This window comes from Thamnophis sirtalis, unplaced genomic scaffold, assembly GCF_051295495.1.
Source record: "Thamnophis sirtalis isolate CommonGarterSnake01/CBP01778 unplaced genomic scaffold, rThaSir2_p1.2 scaffold_4, whole genome shotgun sequence".
Classification (NCBI taxonomy): domain Eukaryota; kingdom Metazoa; phylum Chordata; class Lepidosauria; order Squamata; family Natricidae; genus Thamnophis; species Thamnophis sirtalis.
Window position 1 is genome coordinate 141,973,462 of NW_028261384.1, and position 20,798 is coordinate 141,994,259.

Below are 20,798 nucleotides of genomic sequence, written 5' to 3' on the forward strand. Positions count from 1 at the left end.
CTTTTTCGGGGGGAGGGGGAGCCCCTCAATCAGTCAATCAGAACAGATGGGCGGAATGGAGCTGTTTTCTAAGGCTTTTTAAAGCATTTTGAAAAATAATAATAATAATAATAGCTGAACTTGGGGGGGGGAGGCCACGCCCACCTAGTCACATGACTCCCTCCACCACCAAGCCACGCCCACAGAACCTGTGCGGGGAGGGGTTAGATTTCCACACTGGGTAGGGCTTATATGACCAGCATCCTGAAAAATCCCGCTAGGTTTTATTTTCGGGGGGGGGGAGCCCTTGGGCAAATCCGAATTGTGGCCCCTGGTGCCACGGATTTACATGTTGCGCCAATCCAGGATCAGATGTGTTCAATGAAAGGTGCCACGTGAATCTGCCCGCTGCTGTTGGGGCATAACACAAGGGAGCAAACCATCTTAAGGCCTCTTGAAGCCATAAACCTGGTTAAGCGAACCATGGTTCAGAACAGAGCATGCCTTTGTTCCACCCCCACCCCAATCCCCCACCCCCCAGGTACAATTTCAGGCTTCCGAGTTGCCCCTCTACAGGCAGTCCTCGACTTACGACCAATTTCTGTCGTTAAGCAAGACATTTAAGCGACTTTTGCCCCGTTTTACGAGCTTTCCGGTCACTGTTGTTAAGGGAATCCCCGCGATTGTGAAATTCGTCACACGACGGCTAAACGAATCTGGATTCCGCATTGGACTTCGGTTTGTCCGACGGTCGCTAAAGGGGGAATCACGGGACGGACGGGACACTGCAACCGTCATAAATAGGAGTCAGTTGCCAGGCGGCTGAATTGGGCTCCTGTGACCCTGGGGATGTTCTTAATTGAAGTGTGGAAACGGCCGTAAGCTGCTTGGTTCCGTGCGGTCGTAACTTGGAGCGGTCACTAAATGAATGGTTGTAAGTCGAGGACTACCTGTAACAGTGGGAAGGGACCTTAGAGGTCTTCTAGTCCAACCCCCTGCTCGGGCAGCAAAAATCTGCGGGCATGTGTGCCGTCGGCCCAGCGCATGCACGGGGGGGGAGCGTGGCATGTGGGAGCGGGTTGTCACACGCGCATTGCATTACGGCTGCAGGCGCAGGCTTACCTTCTTGGTCCACCTCGCGGTAGCGTCGACTGCCACGGGCTGCCTCTGCCCCGAACGTTTGGCTGAGCGATTCACTGTCGTACGAAACGCAAAGAACGAGCGTTCAGGATATCAGCCGGATCCGGGAAGACCGAATCCACACGGAAGCCTTGGGCCAAGGCCAACTTCAGGACCTCTTCCAGGAATTGGTTGGAGGAGCTGATCTCTCGCCCGTCCACCCGTAGCCGGCGGAACTTCTGTTTGGCGTACTCCGCGGCGGGCAGCGCGGCCGGCCACGGGGCCCACTCCAAGCACAAATGGTGGCACGTGGTGGCTTCTACGCGGGACCTTCCCGGAGAACCGTCCGACGTCTCGTCATCCGTCTCCGTGTCTTCGTCCGAGGAGTCATCCGGACAAATTCTCCGGTCGCCATTAGTAGACCACCTCTTCCTTCCTTCGCCTTCCCGGAGGGTTGGCTGAGTTTTGGGAACACCTGATCCTTTCCGTGACGGGTCCGGCTGTCCGTCAGAAGACCCTTCGTCCAAATTCCCGTTGACACACTCAAGGCGGCCCAGCTGCCTACGCAGTACAGCCAGGAAGTGTCGGTCGGTGCAGAAGACGTTTGCGGTGAAGATCTCCACGATGCAAGAGCTGAGCTCATAGTTTTGGGGTCCGCGGCGCACGTTGAAATGCAGCCGGCGCTGGGTCGCATCCACATCGGCATGGAGCACCGCGTTGCTCCTCTGGCGCCATCGCTCTGCCTCGACCCGCCGCAGTTGTTCCAGGAGCGGACGGATCTGGTAGAAGTCCGCTTCGGCCCGCAGCAGAGAGAGCTCGGCGTAGCCCTCCGGAAGGTCCAGGCGGCCGAACCGGAGGAAGTTCAGGATGTGGCGGAAAGTCTTGCCGTCGCGGTCGATGAAGTAGTTCCCGCAGCTGTCCAGGAGGGCCGGTTGGGGACCCCGGAACATGGCGCCCAACATGGAATCAGGGAAGCGGGTCAAAGTTTCCAGGGTGGTGCTGTAGAGTTTACCCCCCACGTTCAGGGTCACCAGGGGGCCAAGCCGGCCTGGGCCCTGGCAAGTGTCCGGCATCCTGACGAAGACACCTGTGGGAAGACGAGAAGGGGGTACGTGATTTGGGGTGTGCTGGATGGGTGCGCCCGCTGTTTTCCCGAGCTTCCTATGTCATCCTCTGTAATCGTTTGGTACTTTTTATTATATTTCCATTTAATATATATTATATATTAATGCGCAATATACTATTTTGTTCAGGAGGGGTGGGGTGGTCTGGAAGTGGAGCTCTCGCCTCAATCGGGCGGCTGTGAGTTCGATCCTAGGCAGAGAATTTCTCTCTCTGGGCACCATGAGAATATTATCTGCTGAACAAAACTCCGTACTGGCGTCAGGGCAGGGCATCCGGCCATGAAATCACTCTGCTGGCTTCATTCAGTTGCCCAGACTCCACCCCGCAAGGGATTACGGGCTCGTTAAATGAAGGTGATTGATATTATAGTGTTAGACTTATCAGTACAATTTAGCCCCGTTTTAATGACTTTTCTTGCCACTGTTGTTAAGTGAATCACTGCAGTTGTTAAGTGAGCAACACGATTGTTAAGTGAATCGGGCTCCCCCCCCCCCCGTTGATCACAGGATACTGCGACTATCCGGATTTTGACCCCGCGATCCACTGAAACGTTTGTTAAGAGTGAAAAATGGTCATAGGCCACTTTTTTCAGCACTGTCGTAACTCTAAACGGTCATTAAATGAATGGTTGTAAAGTTGAGGATTACCTGTATTGGGAGCCATACAGAGTTACTGTGACAGTGAGCGGGGGGCATAATAATTTGATAAAGATAGATAGATAGATAGATAGATAGATAGATAGATAGATAGATAGATAGACAGACAGACAGATATAAAAAGAGAGAGGAAGCTAGAGATATAGTGAAAGAGAAAGAAAGAAAGAAAGAAAGAAAGAAAGAAAGATAGATAGATAGATAGATATAAAAAGAGCGAGAGGAAGATATAGATAGCGAAAGAGAGAGAAAGAAAGAAAGATAGATAGTTATAGATAGAATGAGAGAGAGGAAGATAAAGATAGATAGTGAAAGAGAAATAAATAAAGAAAGAAAGAAAGATAGTTAGATAGTTATGGATAGAGAGAGAGAGAGAGAGGAAGATAGAGATAGATAGCGAAAGAGAAAGAAAGAAAGTTATAGATGGAAAGAGAAAGATAGAGATAGAAAAATAGATATGAGAGAGGGGGGAAGAGATAGATAGGTAGATAGAGATAGATAGATAGATAGATAGATAGATAGATAGATAGATAGATAGACAGACAGATAGATAGATAAGAAATAGAGAGTAAGAAAAATAGAGAAAGAAAAATCGATATAGATAGAAAGAGAAAGAAAGATAGATACTATATAGAGAGAAAGAAAGAGAGAGAAAGAGATATAGATAGAAAGACAGAGAAAATAGAGAGCGAGGAAGATAGAAAAATAGAGTTAGAGAGAGAGAGACAGAGAGAGACAGAGAGAAAGAGATATATAAAATAGAGAGAGAAAACAGGGAGAAAGATAGAAACAGAAAGAGAGAGATGGAGAGAGATGCAGAGGGAGAGAGAGAGAGAGAGAGAGAGAAAGAGAAAGAGAGAGAGAGAGAGAGAGAGAGAGAGAGAGAGAGAGAGAGAGAGAGAGAGAGAGAGAGAGAGAGAGACAAAAGGAATAAATAAACAAAGAGACGCCACCTGATATTTTTTCCAACGTGGGAGAAAAACCAAATCTTGGCAACTCTTCCCAAAGTCCCTTCTGGGGTCGCCTTCCCCCCACCCACACTTTTCGGGGCTGGGGGGGGGGGGCAGAGCTGAGATCCCAGGCAAACGGGGCGGAGGGCGGGGAAGGGGCGCCTCCCCGGCCAGGTGGGGGCGGTTCCCAGTCCGGGACGTCCCAGTGGGATCCTGCCCCCCCTTCCTCCTCTGCCCCCCCCCCGAAAGGGGTGTGTGAGTTGGGGGGAGGGGGGGGAAACATCAGAAGTTGTAAAAGTGGGGGAGGGAAGCCTGGGACTCCGCTCCCATCAGGCGAAGGAGGATGGGAACTGGAGTCCTCCCTGCCCTAAAGCGGGGGAGGGTCGTCCTGGGAAGCCCCCCACCCCCTCCCACGGGCTGGGGGGGGCGAGAGGGTCCCCGGCTGTGATTCCTCCAGCAGGGGTGGGGGGAGCAGAAGGAGGGAGGGGTGGGCTTGGGGGAGCCGGACAGCTCTCCCCTCCCCGGGGGTGATGGAGGAGGGGAGGGGTCTCCTTACCTGCCGGGGGTCTCCGGTGCGGGCAAAGCAAGCGCGGCTGCTCCGATCGGTTTTCTCTGGGCGCTGCCGGCGGCGGCGGCGGCTCTTTATAGGGGCGGGAGCGGCGGGGGCGGGCAGGACTCGTTCCCCGCCCCGGGAAAGCGGCCGGTAGGTGGGGTGGGGGCGCCGCCGCCGCCGCTTCGGCCTCGTTTAGCGACGGAGCCTCGCCGCAATTGGGAACCGACCCCCTGGCGGGTCTAGGACCTCCTCCGGGGTCCCCGGGTGGGGGTCTCAACCTTTCCTCCCCCCCTCCAACCCCGGACCCCCGGGTGGAGGGGTGGGGGCGCTGCCGCCGCTTGTGCCCTATTTAGCGACGGAGCCTCGCCGCAATCTGGAACAGACCCCCTAGCTGGTGTAGGACCTCCTCCAGGAGTGTGTGCCCGGGGGGGGGGGAGAGCCCCCAGCAGTTCGGATTTTGGACAGCGCAAACTTTTGAAAAGTTTGCGTGGGAAAGTGGGAAACCCGGGTTCAAATCTCCCCTGGGGGCCCCCCTGAGTTCTTGAGAGATTTGGGGACTGTCCCAGTCCCGCCCCTCCCTTTCTCTCTCTCTTTCCCTCTCTCTCTTTCCCTTTCTCTCTTTCTTTCTCTTTCTTTCCCTCTCTCTTTCTTCCCTCTCTTTCCTTCCCTTTCTCTCTTTCTTTCTCTTTTTTTCCCTCTCTCTTTCTTCCCACTCTCTCTTTCCCTTTCTCTCTTTCTTTCCCTCTCTCTTTCTTCCCTCTCTTTCCTTCCCTTTCTCTCTTTCTTTTTCTTTCTTTCCCTCTCTCTTTCTTCCCACTCTCTCTTTCCCTTTCTCTCTTTCTTTCTCTTTCTTTCCCTCTCTCTTTCTTCCCACTCTTTCCCTCCCTCTTTCTGTCTCTCTCTTTCTTTCTTTCCCTCTTTCTTTCTCCCTTTCTCTTTCTTTCCCTCTCTTTCTGTCTCTTTCCCTCTCTTTCTTTCCCTTTCTCTCTTTCTTTCCCTTTCTTTCCCTCTCTCTTTCTTCCCTCTCTCCCTCCCTCTTTCTGTCTCTCTTTCTTTCTTTCCCTCTCTTTCTCTCTCTCTTTTTCTGTCTGTCTTTTTCTTTCTCTCCCTCTTTCTCTTTCTTCATTTCCTCTCTTTCCCTCTCTCTTTCTCTTTCTCTTTTTTCTCTCCCTTTCTCTTTTTCTCATTCTTTCTTTCTCCCTCTCTTTTTCTCTCTCTTTCTCTGTTTCTTTCTCTCTCTTTGTCTCTCTCCCCCTCTCTCTGTCTCTCTCTTTCCATCTTTTTCTTTCTTTTTCTCTCCCTTTCTCTCCCTCTCTTTCTGTCTCTGTCTTTCTTTCCCTTTCTCTCACTCTTTTTTCTTTCTCTCTCCCTTTCTTTCTCCCTCTCTTTCTTTCTTTCCCTCTCTCTTTGTTTCCCTTTCTGTCTCTCTTTCTCTTTCATTCTTTCCCCCTCTCTCTTTCTCTCTCTCCCTTTCTCTCTCTTTCTTTCTTTCTTTCTTTCCCCCCTCTCTTTTTCTCTTTCTCTCTCTCCCTTTCTCTCTCTCCCTTTCTTTCTTCCCCCCCTCTTTTTCTCTTTCTCTCTCTCCCTTTCTCTCTGTTTCTTTCTGTCCCTTTCTCCCTCTATCTCTATCTCTCTCTCTCTCTCGCTTTTTTCTTTTCCCTTTCCCTTTCTTTCTCTCACTCTTTTCTCTCTTTCTCTCTCTCTCTCTCACTTTCTTTCTTTCTTTCTTTCCTCAGCTCGGCCTACCTAGCAGGGAGGTTCTTGTGGGAAGGAACGGGAGGATGGGATACTGTAGACTCAGGTAATCCTTAACTGGGGACCAGAACCGAGCCCCCAAAATTTCGGTTGCTCAGAGAAGTGAGTTTCGCTCCCATTTTGCAACCTTCCAGGCCACGGTCGTTAAGCGCACCGCTGCCGTTGCTCAGTTAGTGACCGTGTCGTTCAGTGAACTTGGCTTCCCCCGTGGACTCGGCTGGTCAGAAGGTCCCAAATCACGTGCCCCCCCCCCCGGGGGTGACGCTGCCACCATCACGAATACCAAACCGGTTGCCGATCATTTGAATGTAGATCCTGTGGTCATAAATCACTTTTTCCTGTTGTAACTTTGAACGGCCGCTAAACGAACTGTCGTAAGGCGAGGAGGACTGCTGGCATCTTACAACCCGCCTCACATCCGGGGTTTGGGAGCCGAAGGGCTCATCTCCCAGGGCCGCCTTGCCTTCTGTCCTTAATTAGCGCGATGGCATTCCAGGGCTAATGACGCCTCCGTCTCCCAGGCGGGGAACCAAACCAACCAGCTCCTTAAGTGGAGAGCAGGCCTCCTCCGCATCCAGCCGGGCCCCCGTTTCCAGCCGCACGTAATCCCTTGTCGTGCTTGTCTGAATGCACACCCTCCCGCAAAAGGTTTTAGTGTTTTTTTCCGGTGGCGGCGTTGCAAAACCGGCATGGAATTTCAGACTGGCTGGCTGGCTGAGTCACCCAGGCTCCGTGGCGTGAGTCGGCGGCCTTGGCTCACCCCGGCCTTATTCCGCGCCCCCCCTGCCCCCCCCAACCCGGTCCCAGGCAGAAAAAGTCCCAAGGTGGCGACTTCGAAGAGAGGTGGACTTCAACTCCCAGAATTCCCCCAGCCAGGTTCAGTACAGTTTCAGTCCGTGCTTGTCAAACGTGGGGACTTTAAGACTGGTGGACTTCAACTCCCAGAATCCCCCAGCCAAACTCAGCACAGTTGAAATCGGTGCTTGTCAAACTTGGGGACTTTAAGACTGGTGGACTTCAACTCCCAGAATCCCCCAGCCAAACTCAGCACAGTTGAAATCGGTGCTTGTCAAACTTGGGGACTTTAAGACTGGTGGACTTCAACTCCCAGAATCCCCCAGCCAGCATGCTTTGCAAAGGCTGCTTAAATCATTACTTTTCAACTTGGGAAATTTTAAAAAAAGGTGGACTTCAACTCCCAGAATCCCCCAGCCAAACTCAGCCCAGTTGAAATCGGTGCTTGTCAAACGTGGGGACTTTAAGAGAGATGGACTTCAACTCCCAGAAGTCCCCCAAAGTCTTAATGCGAAGCCGGATGAGGAATTCTGGGAGTTGAAGTCCACTAGTCTTAAAAGTGTCCATGGTTGGAGACCCCTAGCTCCAGAGGACCACCCCGGGGGAGGTGACTTGATCCAACTCCCCAAGCTTCTTTCTCTTTCCATCCCCAGGTTCAAAGGTCTCCATCCGAAGGGTTGGGAGAGAGCCGTCCTTAAGGATGTTGCATCCTGTTGCTAAAGGAATAAACATGGTTAAGCCAAGCCATCTGGCTTTCACGCCCTGGCTTGAAGCTGGTGAGTCAGCCACAGGAGCCGCCATACAGCTGCCTCACAACCTTTCCTGCTCCGAGACGGACGGCTCGGCACGTCCCACCTAGGCCAGGGAAGGTGTCTGGGACTGGCTACATTGCCGGTTGCCTCTCTGCCCGAACATGGAGACCCTTTTGGAGAAGGAGCAGTGGCCGGCCGTCGGCAGGGTTGACTGAACCCCTAGACACGGGAACGTCGTGGTTGTTCCGTCATTAGAGGCTTTTAAGAAGAGATTGGACCGACAATTGTCTGAAATGGTGTAGGGTCTCCTGCTCGAGCAGGGGGTTGGACTAGAAGACCTCTAAGGCCCCTTCCAGCCCTGTTTCTATGATCTTGGGCAGGGGGGTTGGACTAGAAGACCTCTAAGATCCCTTCCAGCCCTGTTTCTATGATCTTGGGCAGGGGGTTGGCCTAGACTAGAAGAACTCCAAGGTCCCTTCTAGCCCTATGTTTCTATGATCTTGGGCAGGGGGGTTGGACTAGAAGACCTCTAAGATCCCTTCCAGCCCTGTTTCTATGATCTTGGGCAGGGGGTTGGCCTAGACTAGAAGAACTCCAAGGTCCCTTCTAGCCCTATGTTTCTATGATCTTGGGCAGGGGGGTTGGACTAGAAGACCTCTAAGACCCCTTCCAGCCCTGTTTCTATGATCTTGGGCAGGGGGTTGGACTAGAAGACCTCTAAGGCCCCTTCCAGCCCTGTTTCTATGATCTTGGGCAGGGGGGTTGGACTAGAAGACCTCTAAGATCCCTTCCAGCCCTGTTTCTATGATCTTGGGCAGGGGGTTGGCCTAGACTAGAAGAACTCCAAGGTCCCTTCTAGCCCTATGTTTCTATGATCTTGGGCAGGGGGTTGGACTAGAAGACCTCCAAGGTCCCTTCCAGCCCTATGTTTCTATGATCTTGGGCAGGGGGTTGGACTAGAAGACCTCAAAGGCCCCTTCCAGCCCTATGTTTCTATGATCTTGGGCAGGGGGTTAGACTAGAAGATCTCTAAGACCCCTTCCAGCCCTGTTTCTATGATCTTGGGCAGGGGGTTGGACTAGAAGACCTCAAAGGTCCCTTCCAGCCCTATGTTTCTATGATCTTGGGCAGGGGGGTTGGACTAGAAGACCTCTAAGACCCCTTCCAGCCCTGTTTCTATGATCTTGGGCAGGGGGTTGGACTAGAAGACCTCTAAGGCCCCTTCCAGCCCTGTTTCTATGATCTTGGGCAGGGGGGTTGGACTAGAAGACCTCTAAGATCCCTTCCAGCCCTGTTTCTATGATCTTGGGCAGGGGGTTGGCCTAGACTAGAAGAACTCCAAGGTCCCTTCTAGCCCTATGTTTCTATGATCTTGGGCAGGGGGTTGGACTAGAAGACCTCCAAGGTCCCTTCCAGCCCTATGTTTCTATGATCTTGGGCAGGGGGTTGGACTAGAAGACCTCTAAGACCCCTTCCAGCCCTGTTTCTATGATCTTGGGCAGGGGGTTGGACTAGAAGACCTCTAAGGCCCCTTCCAGCCCTGTTTCTATGATCTTGGGCAGGGGGGTTGGACTAGAAGACCTCTAAGATCCCTTCCAGCCCTGTTTCTATGATCTTGGGCAGGGGGTTGGCCTAGACTAGAAGAACTCCAAGGTCCCTTCTAGCCCTATGTTTCTATGATCTTGGGCAGGGGGTTGGACTAGAAGACCTCCAAGGTCCCTTCCAGCCCTGTTTCTATGATTTTGGGCAAGGGGGTTGGCCTAGACTAGAAGAACTCCAAGGTCCCTTCTAGCCCTATGTTTCTATGATCTTGGGCAGGGGGTTGGACTAGAAGACCTCCAAGGTCCCTTCCAGCCCTGTTTCTATGATCTTGGGCAGGGGGTTGGCCTAGACTAGAAGAACTCCAAGGTCCCTTCTAGCCCTATGTTTCTATGATCTTGGGCAGGGGGTTGGACTAGAAGACCTCCAAGGTCCCTTCCAGCCCTATGTTTCTATGATCTTGGGCAGGGGGTTGGCCTAGACTAGAAGAACTCCAAGGTCCCTTCTAGCCCTATGTTTCTATGATCTTGGGCAGGGGGTTGGACTAGAAGACCTCCAAGGTCCCTTCCAGCTCTGTTTCTATGATCTTGGGCAAGGGGTTGGACTAGAAGACCTCAAAGGCCCCTTCCAGCCCTGTTTCTATGACCTTGGGCAAGAGGTTAGACTAGAAGATCTCTAAAGTCCCTTCCAGCCCTATTTCTATGATCTTGGGCAGTGGGTTGGACTAGAAGACCTCTAAGGCCACTTCCAGCCCTATTTCTATGATCTTGGGCAAGGGGTTAGACTAGAAGATCTCTAAGGTCCCTTCCAGCCCTATTTCTATGATCTTGGGCAAGGGGTTAGACTAGAAGACCTCTAAGGCCCCTTCCAGCCCTATTTCTATGATCTTGAGCAGTGGGTTGGACTAGAAGATCTCTAAGGTCCCTTCCAGCCCTGTTTCTATGATCTTGGGCAGTGGGTTGGACTAGAAGACCTCTAAGGCCCCATCCAGCCCTGTTTCTATGATCTTGGGCAGTGGGTTGGACTAGAAGACCTCTAAGGTCCCTTCCAGCCCTATTTCTATGATCTTGGGCAGGGGGTTGGACTAGAAGACCTCCAAGGTCCCTTCCGACTCTGTTATTCTGCATCGAACTATCCTCGGCCTCCGAAAGGGGCTCATTCCGGCAGCCAACCAGATTCCTCGCCTGACTGATGCAGAGGGGAGGATCTGGATCTGGTGGATCGAGGAATCCTTTAATGCATGATTTACATCAAAGATACACACATATCAAGGCTGGATTTTGAGCACAACGGCCGCTCTTAGCCAGGGAAGAGGTCAAACTTAACTCGGACCTCTGACCAATGTCCCCGTTGCGCTAAGTTTGCAGTCAAAGCAGGCAGGTAATACTCGACTTAACGACCAATGAGTTTAGCGACGGTTCAGAGTTACGACGGACCTCCCCAAAAGCTACTTACGACCCTTGTTTGTAAAATTGATGGGCTGCCCCACTTTATGACATAATTTTCCCCTGTTTCCAGCCAAATATGTACCTTACTCATGGCATTCACGTTGTGGCTCACTTAATGACCGCCACATTAAAAAAAAAAGAAGGCATAAAATTGGATGCGGTCACAATGCATCCCTTGATTTATGATTGTCCTGACTTAAAATGGGGAATCTGGGCACCATTGGGTGTGTGTGTGTGTCTTAACACCATTCAGCCCAACATTTCGGTCGCTAAGCGAGGCAGTTGTAAAGTGAGCGCCGCCCCATTGCACGGCTTTCCCGGCCGCCGTTGCTAAGCGAATCGCCGCCACTGTTCAGCGAGTCCCACGGCTGGGAAGTGACTCCAGCTTCCTGGTTGAAAAAAGGTCGGAAAAGGGGGGGCACAATGCAACAGGCAGAAGTACATGCCAGTTGCCGAGCCTACGAATTTTGATCTCTCTTTTTGTGTGTGTCGTCGTAACTTCGAACCGTCACTAATGGTTGCAAGTTGAGGACTCGCTGTAAAGTCCGAAACAGAGGGAGGAAGGACGGAGGTTGTCGAAGTCTGAGTCTCAAGGTGGCCGCTTCCACCTTGAGTGCGAACCAAGGAATCTAGCCAGCATCTAGCCAGCATCTAAACCAGGATGGTTGATTGTCCACTTGGGGGGGGGGGAACCTCTGGGTGGGTGGGTGGGTGGGTGGGCTTCCCGCTCCCCTCCCTTAATTATTCATCTCCAACTCGCAGACGAAGCCGTAGAGCCGGCTGCAGTGGTCATCATTCCAGCAACCGTTCCGGTGGAGGTGGGCGCAATCTTCCGGGCCCCCCAGTTCGTGGTCGTACCAGTTGTCCGGTTGTTCTGGGCACCAGTCCCTGGGTCAGAGAGGGAAGGCGGAAGATCGGGGTGAATTTGGTTAGGCGTTGGTTAGGTTGCTGATGCCTTCCAACACGACTGCACCCAGCCCAGAAATGATGAAACCAAATGAAATACTGAAGTCAAATGAAATATTAAATGTTAAAATGAAATGTAAAATACTAAAGGAAAATGAAATGAAATGAAATACAAAATACTAAAGTAAAATGAAATGAAATGTAAAATATTACAATAAAATAAAATGAAATAAAATGAAATAAAATGAAATATAAAATACTAAAATAAAATGAAATAAAATGAAATATAAAATACTAAAGTAAAATGAAATGAAATGTAAAATATTAAAATGAAATAAAATGAAATATAAAATACTAAAATAAAATGAAATAAAATGAAATATAAAATGCTAAAGTAAAATGAAATGAAATATAAAATATTAAAATGAAATATAAAATACTAAAATAAAATGAAATATTAAATATTGAAGTAAAATGAAATGAAATATAAAATATTAAAATGAAATATAAAATACTAAAATAAAATGAAATATTAAATATTGAAGTAAAATGAAATGAAATGTAAAATATTAAAATAAATAAAATGAAATAAAATGAAATAAAATGAAATATAAAATACTAAAGTAAAATGAAATGAAATGTAAAATATTAAAATGAAATAAAATGAAATATAAAATACTAAAATAAAATGAAATAAAATGAAATATAAAATACTAAAGTAAAATGAAATGAAATATAAAATATTAAAATGAAATATAAAATACTAAAATAAAATGAAATATTAAATATTGAAGTAAAATGAAATGAAATGTAAAATATTAAAATGAAATATAAAATACTAAAATAAAGTGAAATGAAATGAAATATAAATACTAAAGTAAAACGAAATGAAATGTAAAATACTAAAATGAAATAAAATGAAATATAAAATGCTAAAGTAAAATGAAATGAAATATAAAATCTTAAAATGAAATAAAATGAACTATAAAATACTAAAGTAAAATAAAACAAAATATTAAATATTAAAATAAAATGAACTATAAAATACCAAAGTAAAATAAAATGAAATATGAAATACTAAAATGAAATGAAATGAAATTAAATATTAAAATGAAATGAAATATAAAGTATTAAAATGAAACAAAATAATAAAATAAAATAAAACAAAATATAAAATACTAAAGTAAATAAAAAAAACTAAAATAAAATAAAATAAAATAAAGGTACTCTCCAGTGGCGGTGACGTGACTGCGGGACGCCGCCACCGGTCGTAACTACGAAGCGGTACACACACAAAAGCGGGATCTGCCCTGCCGTTACGCACGGCGTAACTGTGAGGACAGGTCATCCGTAGCTATTAAAAAGTCCGTCGGGACTTTGACTGGTCCTCAAACAGCCCGTCCTAAGTTGAGGACTACCCACGTAGAACAATTTTCGGCAGATTTAAGACGGCTGGAGTTCCATTCCCAGAATTCCCCCGCTGCGCTAAACAGAGAGGGGGGGGAAAGGGGGTTGGTCTAGATGACCTCGAGAGGTCCCCTCAGGGCTGACTATCCATGGGGAATTCTGGATGGTTGGTGGCGGAGGGGGGGGGAACCTACCGTGACACCATTGTGTAGGGCGAATTGTCCACCCACTTCCAGCTGCCGCTACTGTCCGTCAATCCGATCCACATATAGTTGGGCTTGACACGGACCGCCACGAATTGCTGTAAAAAAAAAAGGGGGGGGAAGTTGAGACCCCCCACAGCACCCGAAAATCTTGCTCTACCCCTGAAGAAATATCCACCCCAGCACAGAATACTAAATATAATAAAGAAATATCTCGTCAAATACACCGAGTAGTAAAATTAGATAGGTAGAAATATCCCTTTGAGCAACTTTACGGGGGGTGGACTTCAACTCCCAGAATTCCCCAGCCAGCATATCAAGATCCCTCCTTAATTAATTGTTACGCCATACATCCCATATTTAACCGGTTTATTCATTTAGTTTCTCGTGGATGGTTCCATTCCGTCCCGCATTTTCCTGAAATCAAGATCTATTACGTCGACTTCATTCCCACCGTCTATTAAGAAAGTGACCCAATTTTTTTAAAAAATGCAAAAATTAGTCTAACCACATTGGTTCTTATTAATGCTGAATTTTGATAAGTTTTGGTTGGCTGGGGAATTCTGGGAGCTGAAGTCCACTCCTCTTAAAATGGTCCAAGTTGAAAAAATATTGGTCTCAGGAGGTCTCCAATCTTGGCCCCTTTAAGACGTGTGGGCTTCAACTCCCAGGATTCCTCAGCCAGCAAACTTGGTTCCTTTAAGACTGGTGGACTTCAACTCCCAGGATTCCTCAGCCAGCAAACTTGGTTCCTTTAAGGCTGGTGGACTTCAACTCCCAGGATTCCTCAGCCAGCAAACTTGGTTCCTTTAAGACTGGTGGACTTCAACTCCAGGATTCCTCAGCCAGCAAACTTGGTTCCTTTAAGACTGGTGGACTTCAACTCCCAGGATTCCCCAGCCAGCAAACTTGGTTCCTTTAAGACTGGTGGACTTCAACTCCCAGGATTCCTCAGTCAGCAAACTTGGTTCCTTTAAGACTGGTGGACTTCAACTCCCAGGATTCCCCAGCCAGCAAACTTGGTTCCTTTAAGACGGGTGGACTTCAACTCCCAGGATCCTCAGTCAGCAAACTTGGTTCCTTTAAGACGGGTGGACTTCAACTCCCAGGATTCCCCAGCCAGCAAACTTGGTTCCTTTAAGACTGGTGGACTTCAACTCCCAGGATTCCCCAGCCAGCAAACTTGGTTCCTTTAAGACGGGTGGACTTCAACTCCCAGGATTCCTCAGCCAGCAAACGTGGTTCCTTTAAGACGGGTGGACTTCAACTCCCAGGATCCCTCAGCCAGCAAACTTGGTTCCTTTAAGACGGGTGGACTTCAACTCCCAGGATCCCTCAGCCAGCAAACTTGGTTCCTTTAAGACGGGTGGACTTCAACTCCCAGGATTCCCCAGCCAGCAAACTTGGTTCCTTTAAGACGGGTGGACTTCAACTCCCAGGATCCCTCAGCCAGCAAACTTGGTTCCTTTAAGACGGGTGGACTTCAACTCCCAGGATTCCCCAGCCAGCAAACTTGGTTCCTTTAAGACGGGTGGACTTCAACTCCCAGGATCCCTCAGCCAGCAAACTTGGTTCCTTTAAGACGGGTGGACTTCAACTCCCAGGATTCCTCAGCCAGCTATGCTGAGAGAGGAATTGTGGGAGTTGAAGTCCACACATCTTAAAGGGACCATGTCCGGAGACCCCCCCCCTGGTCCAACTGCTTCCTGGGTCAAACAGCCACCCAGGTAGGGCCGTCTACCTGCTCCTCGTAGGAATTGATGATCACCAGGTGAGCATCGAAGCTTTCGCACTCGGCTTTGGCGTCCTGCCACGACGTCCCCACTAGGTTTTCCCAGTAGCAGCTTTTCCGAAACGCATCCCAACCTCTGGGACAACAGGCCTCCGTCCGGCCTGGGAAGAAGAGAGAGACAGAGAGAGACCTTCAGCTGTGCTGGACTACAACACCCATCAGGCTGAGCTAGCCTTGCCTCTCCTTCTGGGCGGTGAGAAAAGCCCGCCATCGTAAAGGACTGGCGTCTTCTCGTGCTGTTTCGGGGGCAGCAAAAATGCTTTCATGTAGGGAGGGTCCTCGGCTTACGGCCGCAGCGGAGCCCCGAAACATCCGTCGTTAAGCGAGACATTTACAAAACGAGTTCCGCTCCTCCCCCACTTTACAACCTTTCTGGCCACCATTGTTCAGCAAACCCCCCCAGCGGGTAAGCGAGTTGCGTGGTCGTTAAGCGAGTCAAACCTGACTTTGCTTGTGGCGGAAGGTCGCAAAAAGGGGATTTACCTGACACTCTCCACCCACCACCCCACCCCGGGACGCTGTGACCGTTGTAAATACGAATCGGTCTAAATTTTGATCGCGTTGGGGTGGGGTGGGGAGAATGTCCGTGTCCCTTTTTTCCAACAGTCACTAAACGAATCGCTGTAAGTCGGGGACGACCAATACGATTCTTAGTTCCGTTTTGAAGGTGTGAGGGTGTTTGCTATTTTTAAACTGTTTTCGTTGTATCTTTTGTGTTTTTCTGACATTTTTTTGTAAGCCGCCCAGAGTCCTTTCGGGATTAATATATTTAATAAATAAATATTTAATAAAGAAAGAAAGAAGAAAGGAAAAAGAAGGAAGGAAGGAAAAGAGGGGCAGGAAGAGGAAGGAAAAGAGATGGAAAGGAAAAAAAGTGAAAGAAGGAAAGAAGAAAGAGAAAGAAGGAAGGAAGGAAGGAAAAGAGATGGAAAGAAAGAAAAAGAAAAGAATAAATAAATAAATAGTAAATAAATAATTCTTCCTTCCGCCCATCCGGGCGGAGAATAAAAGCAAGAGAAAAACATCCGGAAACCGAGAAAATGTGGCAGAACTGGCTGGTTGGGTCCAGCCCAAATTTAGGGCGAGGCGCCAGTGAGCCCCCGCAGGAGTTATTTCTGGTGCCCCAAAAAATGCAGGTGGCACCCGGAGACGTTTGCAGAGGACACCCGGCCGAATAAACGGCAGGGAGAAAAGATGGCCGGGGGGGTGGGGGGTGGGTGGGGGGCTCTTCCCATCCTTTGGTGATTCATCCCGGAATCCATTCCAAACCAGGGCCAAACAAGGTGGGAGGGGAGGGATATTCCCATCATGCACTGGGGGGGGCATCAGCATCCTCGGCTCAGCCTCCGAGCGAAGCAGCCCAGCCACAAAGAAACATCATCAGCCCCGGGATGCGATTTGGCTGAGGGGAAAGGCTACGATGGAGGGTGGGTGGGTGGGTCTCAGAGCTTGGTGGGTGTGGAGGAATGTCTCCTGACCCATCTATGGGATGTCATCAGCGCTGGAAGGGAGTGGTGTTTGCAGAGAGGAGGGGGAAGAGGAGGAGGACTGTGGGGTCCTTGAGGGAGGGGTGTCCCTGAGCTTGGGGGGGGGTTTCCCTGGCAGACATTTTGTGGCCCAACTAGGTAACATCATCAGCGCTTGAAGGGAGTGGTGTTTGCAGAGAAGAGGAAGAGGAGGAGGAAGAGGAGGACTGTGGGGTCCTTAGTGATCTCTGAGCTGGGTGGTTTTCTTGGAGACGTTTCATGACCAAACTAGGGAACGTCATCAGTGCTGGAAGGAAGGAGGAGGAAGGAAGGATACTTTGATGCCCTTAATGCTCTCTGAGCTGATTGGTTTCCTTGCAAACGTTTCATGACCCAACTAGGGAACGTCATCAGTGGTGGAAGAGTTGCGGGAGGAGGAGGAGGAGGAGGAGGAGGAGGAGGAGGAGGAGGAGGAGGAGGAGGGGGAGGGGGAGGAGGAAGAATTGTGGGGTCCTTGGTGCTCTCTGAACGTGGTTATTTTCTTCCAGACGTTTCATAACCCAACTAGGGAACATCATCAGTGCTAGGACAGAGTGAGCTTTTCCATTTCTAGCACTGATGATGTTATTTAGTTGGGCAATGAAATGTCTGCCAGAAAACCCTCGAGCTCCGAGACCCCCAAGGAACTCACAGCCCCCCCCCACCCCGAGCTACACATATTAAGAGGCTCAAAGCCCAAACAGCACCCCCCCCTCAACTCCTTTGAACCCCCCCGGGCAGGGCGAAGAGGCTGCAGATGCCAACCAGGTGGAAGGAGGACGAGCAGGGAGATGGTCCTCTCTTTATGCCCATCGGTGCCAGGCGTCACTCTTGGCATGCCCTCCCCTCCCCCCTCCCCCTCCGCACCTGTCCGGTTGAGCTTGAAATCCTGGAAGTCACAATTGAGGGCAATGTTATTCCTCCGCAGCTCCTTCAGCTGGTTTAGGAGGTGGGTCGTGGCTGTGAAAGAGAGAGAGAGAGAAATAAGGAAGGAAGGAAGGAAGGAAGGAAGGAAGGAAGGAAGGAAGGAAGGGGAAGGAAAAGAGATGGAAAGGAAAAAAATGAAAGAAAGAAAAGAAGAAAGAGAAAGAAGGAAGGAAGGAAGGAAGGAAGGAAAAGAGAATGGAAAGAAAGAAAAAGAAAAGAAAGAAAAAAAGAAGAAAGAAAGAAAGAAGAAAGGAAAAGGAAGGAAGGAAAAGAGGGGAAGGAAGAGGAAGGAAAAGAGATGGAAAGGAAAAAATGAAAGAAAGAAAGAAAAGAAGAAAGAGAAGGAAGGAAGAAAGGAAGGAAGGAAAAGAGATGGAAAGAAAGAAAGAAAAGAAGAAAGAGAAAGAAGGAATGAAGAAAGGAAGGAAGGAAGGAAGGAAGGAAAAGAGATGGAAAGAAAGAAAAAGAAAAGAAAGAAAGAAAGAAAGAAGAAAGAAAGAAAGAAAGAAAGAAGAAAGGAAAAAGAAGGAAGGAAGGAAAAGAAAGAGGGAGGGAAGGAGAAAGAGAAAGAAAAAGGAAGGAAAAGAGGCAGACAGAAAGAATGAAAATTGAAAGAAAGGAAGGGAGGGAGGGAGAGAGAGGGAGGGAGGAAGGAAGGAAAGAAAGAGAGGGAGTGTGGGAAGGATGGTAAGAGGAAGGAAGGAAAGGAAGGAAGGAAAGAAGGAAGGAAAGAAGGAAGGAAGGAAAGAAGGAAGGAAGGAAAGAAGGAGGGAAGGAAGGAAGGAAGGAAGGAAGGAAGGAAGGAAAAAGAGAACACATTTTAAAAATGTCACCCAATTAGGAATAGTTTCACCACTTATTGCTGGGGTGGGCAGAAATTATTTTTATAATCGCTTTTCTATTTCTCTTTTTATTGCATAGAAATAAAACAGATGGTGAGACGGAGAACTTATAAAAACAAAACCCAGCTGAATAAAGCAAGCAAAAAAGGAAAGGAAATAATAAAACAAAACAACGGAATAGAATAGAATAATAAACTGAAATAAATTTAGAAATATGGAGAGCGTGTAAAAAAGAAAACGAAAGTGGATAAGGCAAAAAAGCAAAAGAAATAAAAGAAAAGAAAGAAAACAAATAAAGTAAATGAAAGAAATAAAAAATTAAAATAAAATAAAATAATAAAATAAAATAAAATACGATGAAATGAAATAAATGAAATAAATGAAATAAATAAAATAAATAATAAAATAAATAATAAAATAAATAAAATAAATAAAATAAATAAAATAAATAAAATAAATAAAATAAATAAAATAAATAAAATAAATAAAATAAATAAATAAATAAATAAATAAAATAAATAAAATAAATAAAATAAATAAAATAAATAAAATAAATAAAATAAATAAAATAAATAAAATAAATAAAATAAATAAAATAAATAAATAAAATAAATAAAATAATAAATAAATAAAATAAAATAAATAATAAAATAAAATACGATGAAATGAAATCTGGGCGGGGGGGCGGGGGGCTTCGTCTGCCAAGACCTCCCCCCTTTTTCTTGGGGTTTGCCAAGGGGAAAAATAAAAGAAATAAGAGGAGCTGAATCCTCCCCTCCCTTTTCAAATGCCCCGAAAGAGGCATCCGTGCCAGGGAAGCCACCGGCGGCTGCTTCCACGGGTGCCAGGCAGTCTGCCCACATGAAGGCTCCCTGGGCGTCCCAGCTGTCCCTCCCGGGACGCCAGGCGGAAGGAAGGGCAGGGCGGTTACACCCTCCTCGTGGCTCAGCTCCTTCCACCAGGGATAAAATCCACACCGGTTGCCCACACCTACAGCCACCCGTTTAGTGACCCTTCCCAGTTACAATGGCGCTGGAAAAAAGGGACCCCTGAATGTTTTTTCACACTTACGACCGTGGTCATGGAGCCAAATTACGACGCTTGCCACCCGGCATGTACTTACGATGGACATGGGGATCGTTTGCGAGCGTCCGGGGTTCACTTAACAACCATGTGACTCATTCAACAGCGGCTGCGATTCGCTTAACAACGGGGGCAAGACGAGTCGTAAAACGGGTCCGAATTCAATGGACTTGCTTAGCGACAGAAATGTGGGGGCTCGTTTCTGGTCGTAGGTCGAGGATCTGGTTTTTCGGCACCTGACAGGAAGGGCCTTTTTCTTCCTTACCTCTGTTGGACTCCTCCGTCAACTGCTTCACTTTCACTTCCGTCTCCTTCAGTTCTCTCTCCGCGTCGTCCTCTGCGAAACACAGGTGGAATGAAGGGACCTTGGAGGTCTCCTAGTCCAGCCCCCTGATCGAGCAGGAGACGCTAGACCACGTCCATCCATCAATCAATCAATCAATCAGGATAGAGCTGGAAGGACCTTGGAGGTCTTCTAATCCAGCCCCCTGCTCAAGCAGGAGACCCTAGACCACGTCAATCAATCAATCAATCAATCAGGATAGAGCGGGAAGGGACCTTGGAGGTCTTCTAGTCCAGCCCCCTGGTCAAGCAGGAGACTCTAGACCACGTCAATCAATCAATCAATCAATCAATGAGAATAGAAGCTGAAAGAGACCTTGGAGGTCTTCTAAAGCAGGAGACTCTAGACCACATCAATCAATCAATCAATCAATCAGGATACTGCTTGGGGCAGGGGGTTGGACTAGATGACCTCCAAGGCCCCTTCCGACTCTGTTAAGTAACCTGGACGAGGTTTACCCTTCCTCAGAAGCTTGGCAAACTGCGTCCCGACTGTTTCATTGAGGCTCTTCAGGCTCTCCTGCGTCTCCTTCAACTCCATGTTGTAAAAATGTCCTGAGGAGAAGAAAAATACAAAATGGCTGAGGAAGGGGGGAAAAAATGCCCCGTTGGTGATCACCTGGTGGTGCCCGCTCACTCCCCCTCGACTTTTTTGCCCTTGCTCAGGCCGTAGGACGCCGTTTTCGGGCCCAGCGACACGCTCACCTTTGACGCCGAAGACCATCACCGCGATGGTGAGGACGAAGCTCAGAGCCAGCAGGATTAGAACTCGGCGCCGGCTGGGGAAAGTCCGTTGGAGCCACGTCCGGCTTTGAGGCAGCTTCGGAGGGGCTAAGAAGAGAGGAAGCAAACCATGGTTTCTTTCCCAAACCTTAGAAAGGAGGTTTGTTTGTCTGAGGGACGCTGTGAGGGCTGCCTGGGTGGATTTCCACTCCCAGAGTTCAGTTTTAGTTCAGTTGAGTTCTGTTTTGTTTATTATTTTATTTATTTATTTTTATTTTATTTATTAATTTTATTTATTAATTTTATTTATTATTTTTATTTATTAATTTTATTTATTATTTTTTATTTTATTTTTTATTTTATTTTTTATTTTATTTATTTTATTTATTTTATTTACTTT

General features: G+C 48.0%; 2 protein-coding genes across 2 annotated transcripts in view; both read right to left on the bottom strand.

Moving 5' to 3' along the window:
- Nucleotides 1-873: 873 nt before the first annotated feature.
- Nucleotides 874-4,417, bottom strand: KCTD11 (potassium channel tetramerization domain containing 11). The gene is made up of 2 exons (XM_087712126.1): nt 4,383-4,417; nt 874-2,185 (listed from the first exon to the last, which is right to left on the bottom strand). Exon 2 carries the CDS (start codon nt 2,169-2,171, stop codon nt 1,173-1,175), a length of 999 nt encoding a protein of 332 aa, XP_087568252.1. The 5' UTR covers nt 2,172-2,185; nt 4,383-4,417; the 3' UTR covers nt 874-1,172.
- A 6,335-nt stretch (nt 4,418-10,752) lies between these two features.
- Nucleotides 10,753-20,798, bottom strand: part of LOC106554792 (asialoglycoprotein receptor 1) — a 14,421-nt gene continuing 4,375 nt past the window's right edge. Inside the window, exons 2-8 of the mRNA XM_087714301.1 lie at nt 20,381-20,506; nt 20,135-20,230; nt 19,599-19,670; nt 17,349-17,441; nt 14,926-15,077; nt 13,176-13,282; nt 10,753-11,556 (exon numbers count right to left, since the gene is read on the bottom strand). Coding sequence (XP_087570427.1) covers nt 11,406-11,556; nt 13,176-13,282; nt 14,926-15,077; nt 17,349-17,441; nt 19,599-19,670; nt 20,135-20,230; nt 20,381-20,506 — 797 coding nt within the window. The 3' untranslated portion in view covers nt 10,753-11,405. The remainder of the gene's footprint in view (nt 11,557-13,175; nt 13,283-14,925; nt 15,078-17,348; nt 17,442-19,598; nt 19,671-20,134; nt 20,231-20,380; nt 20,507-20,798) is intronic.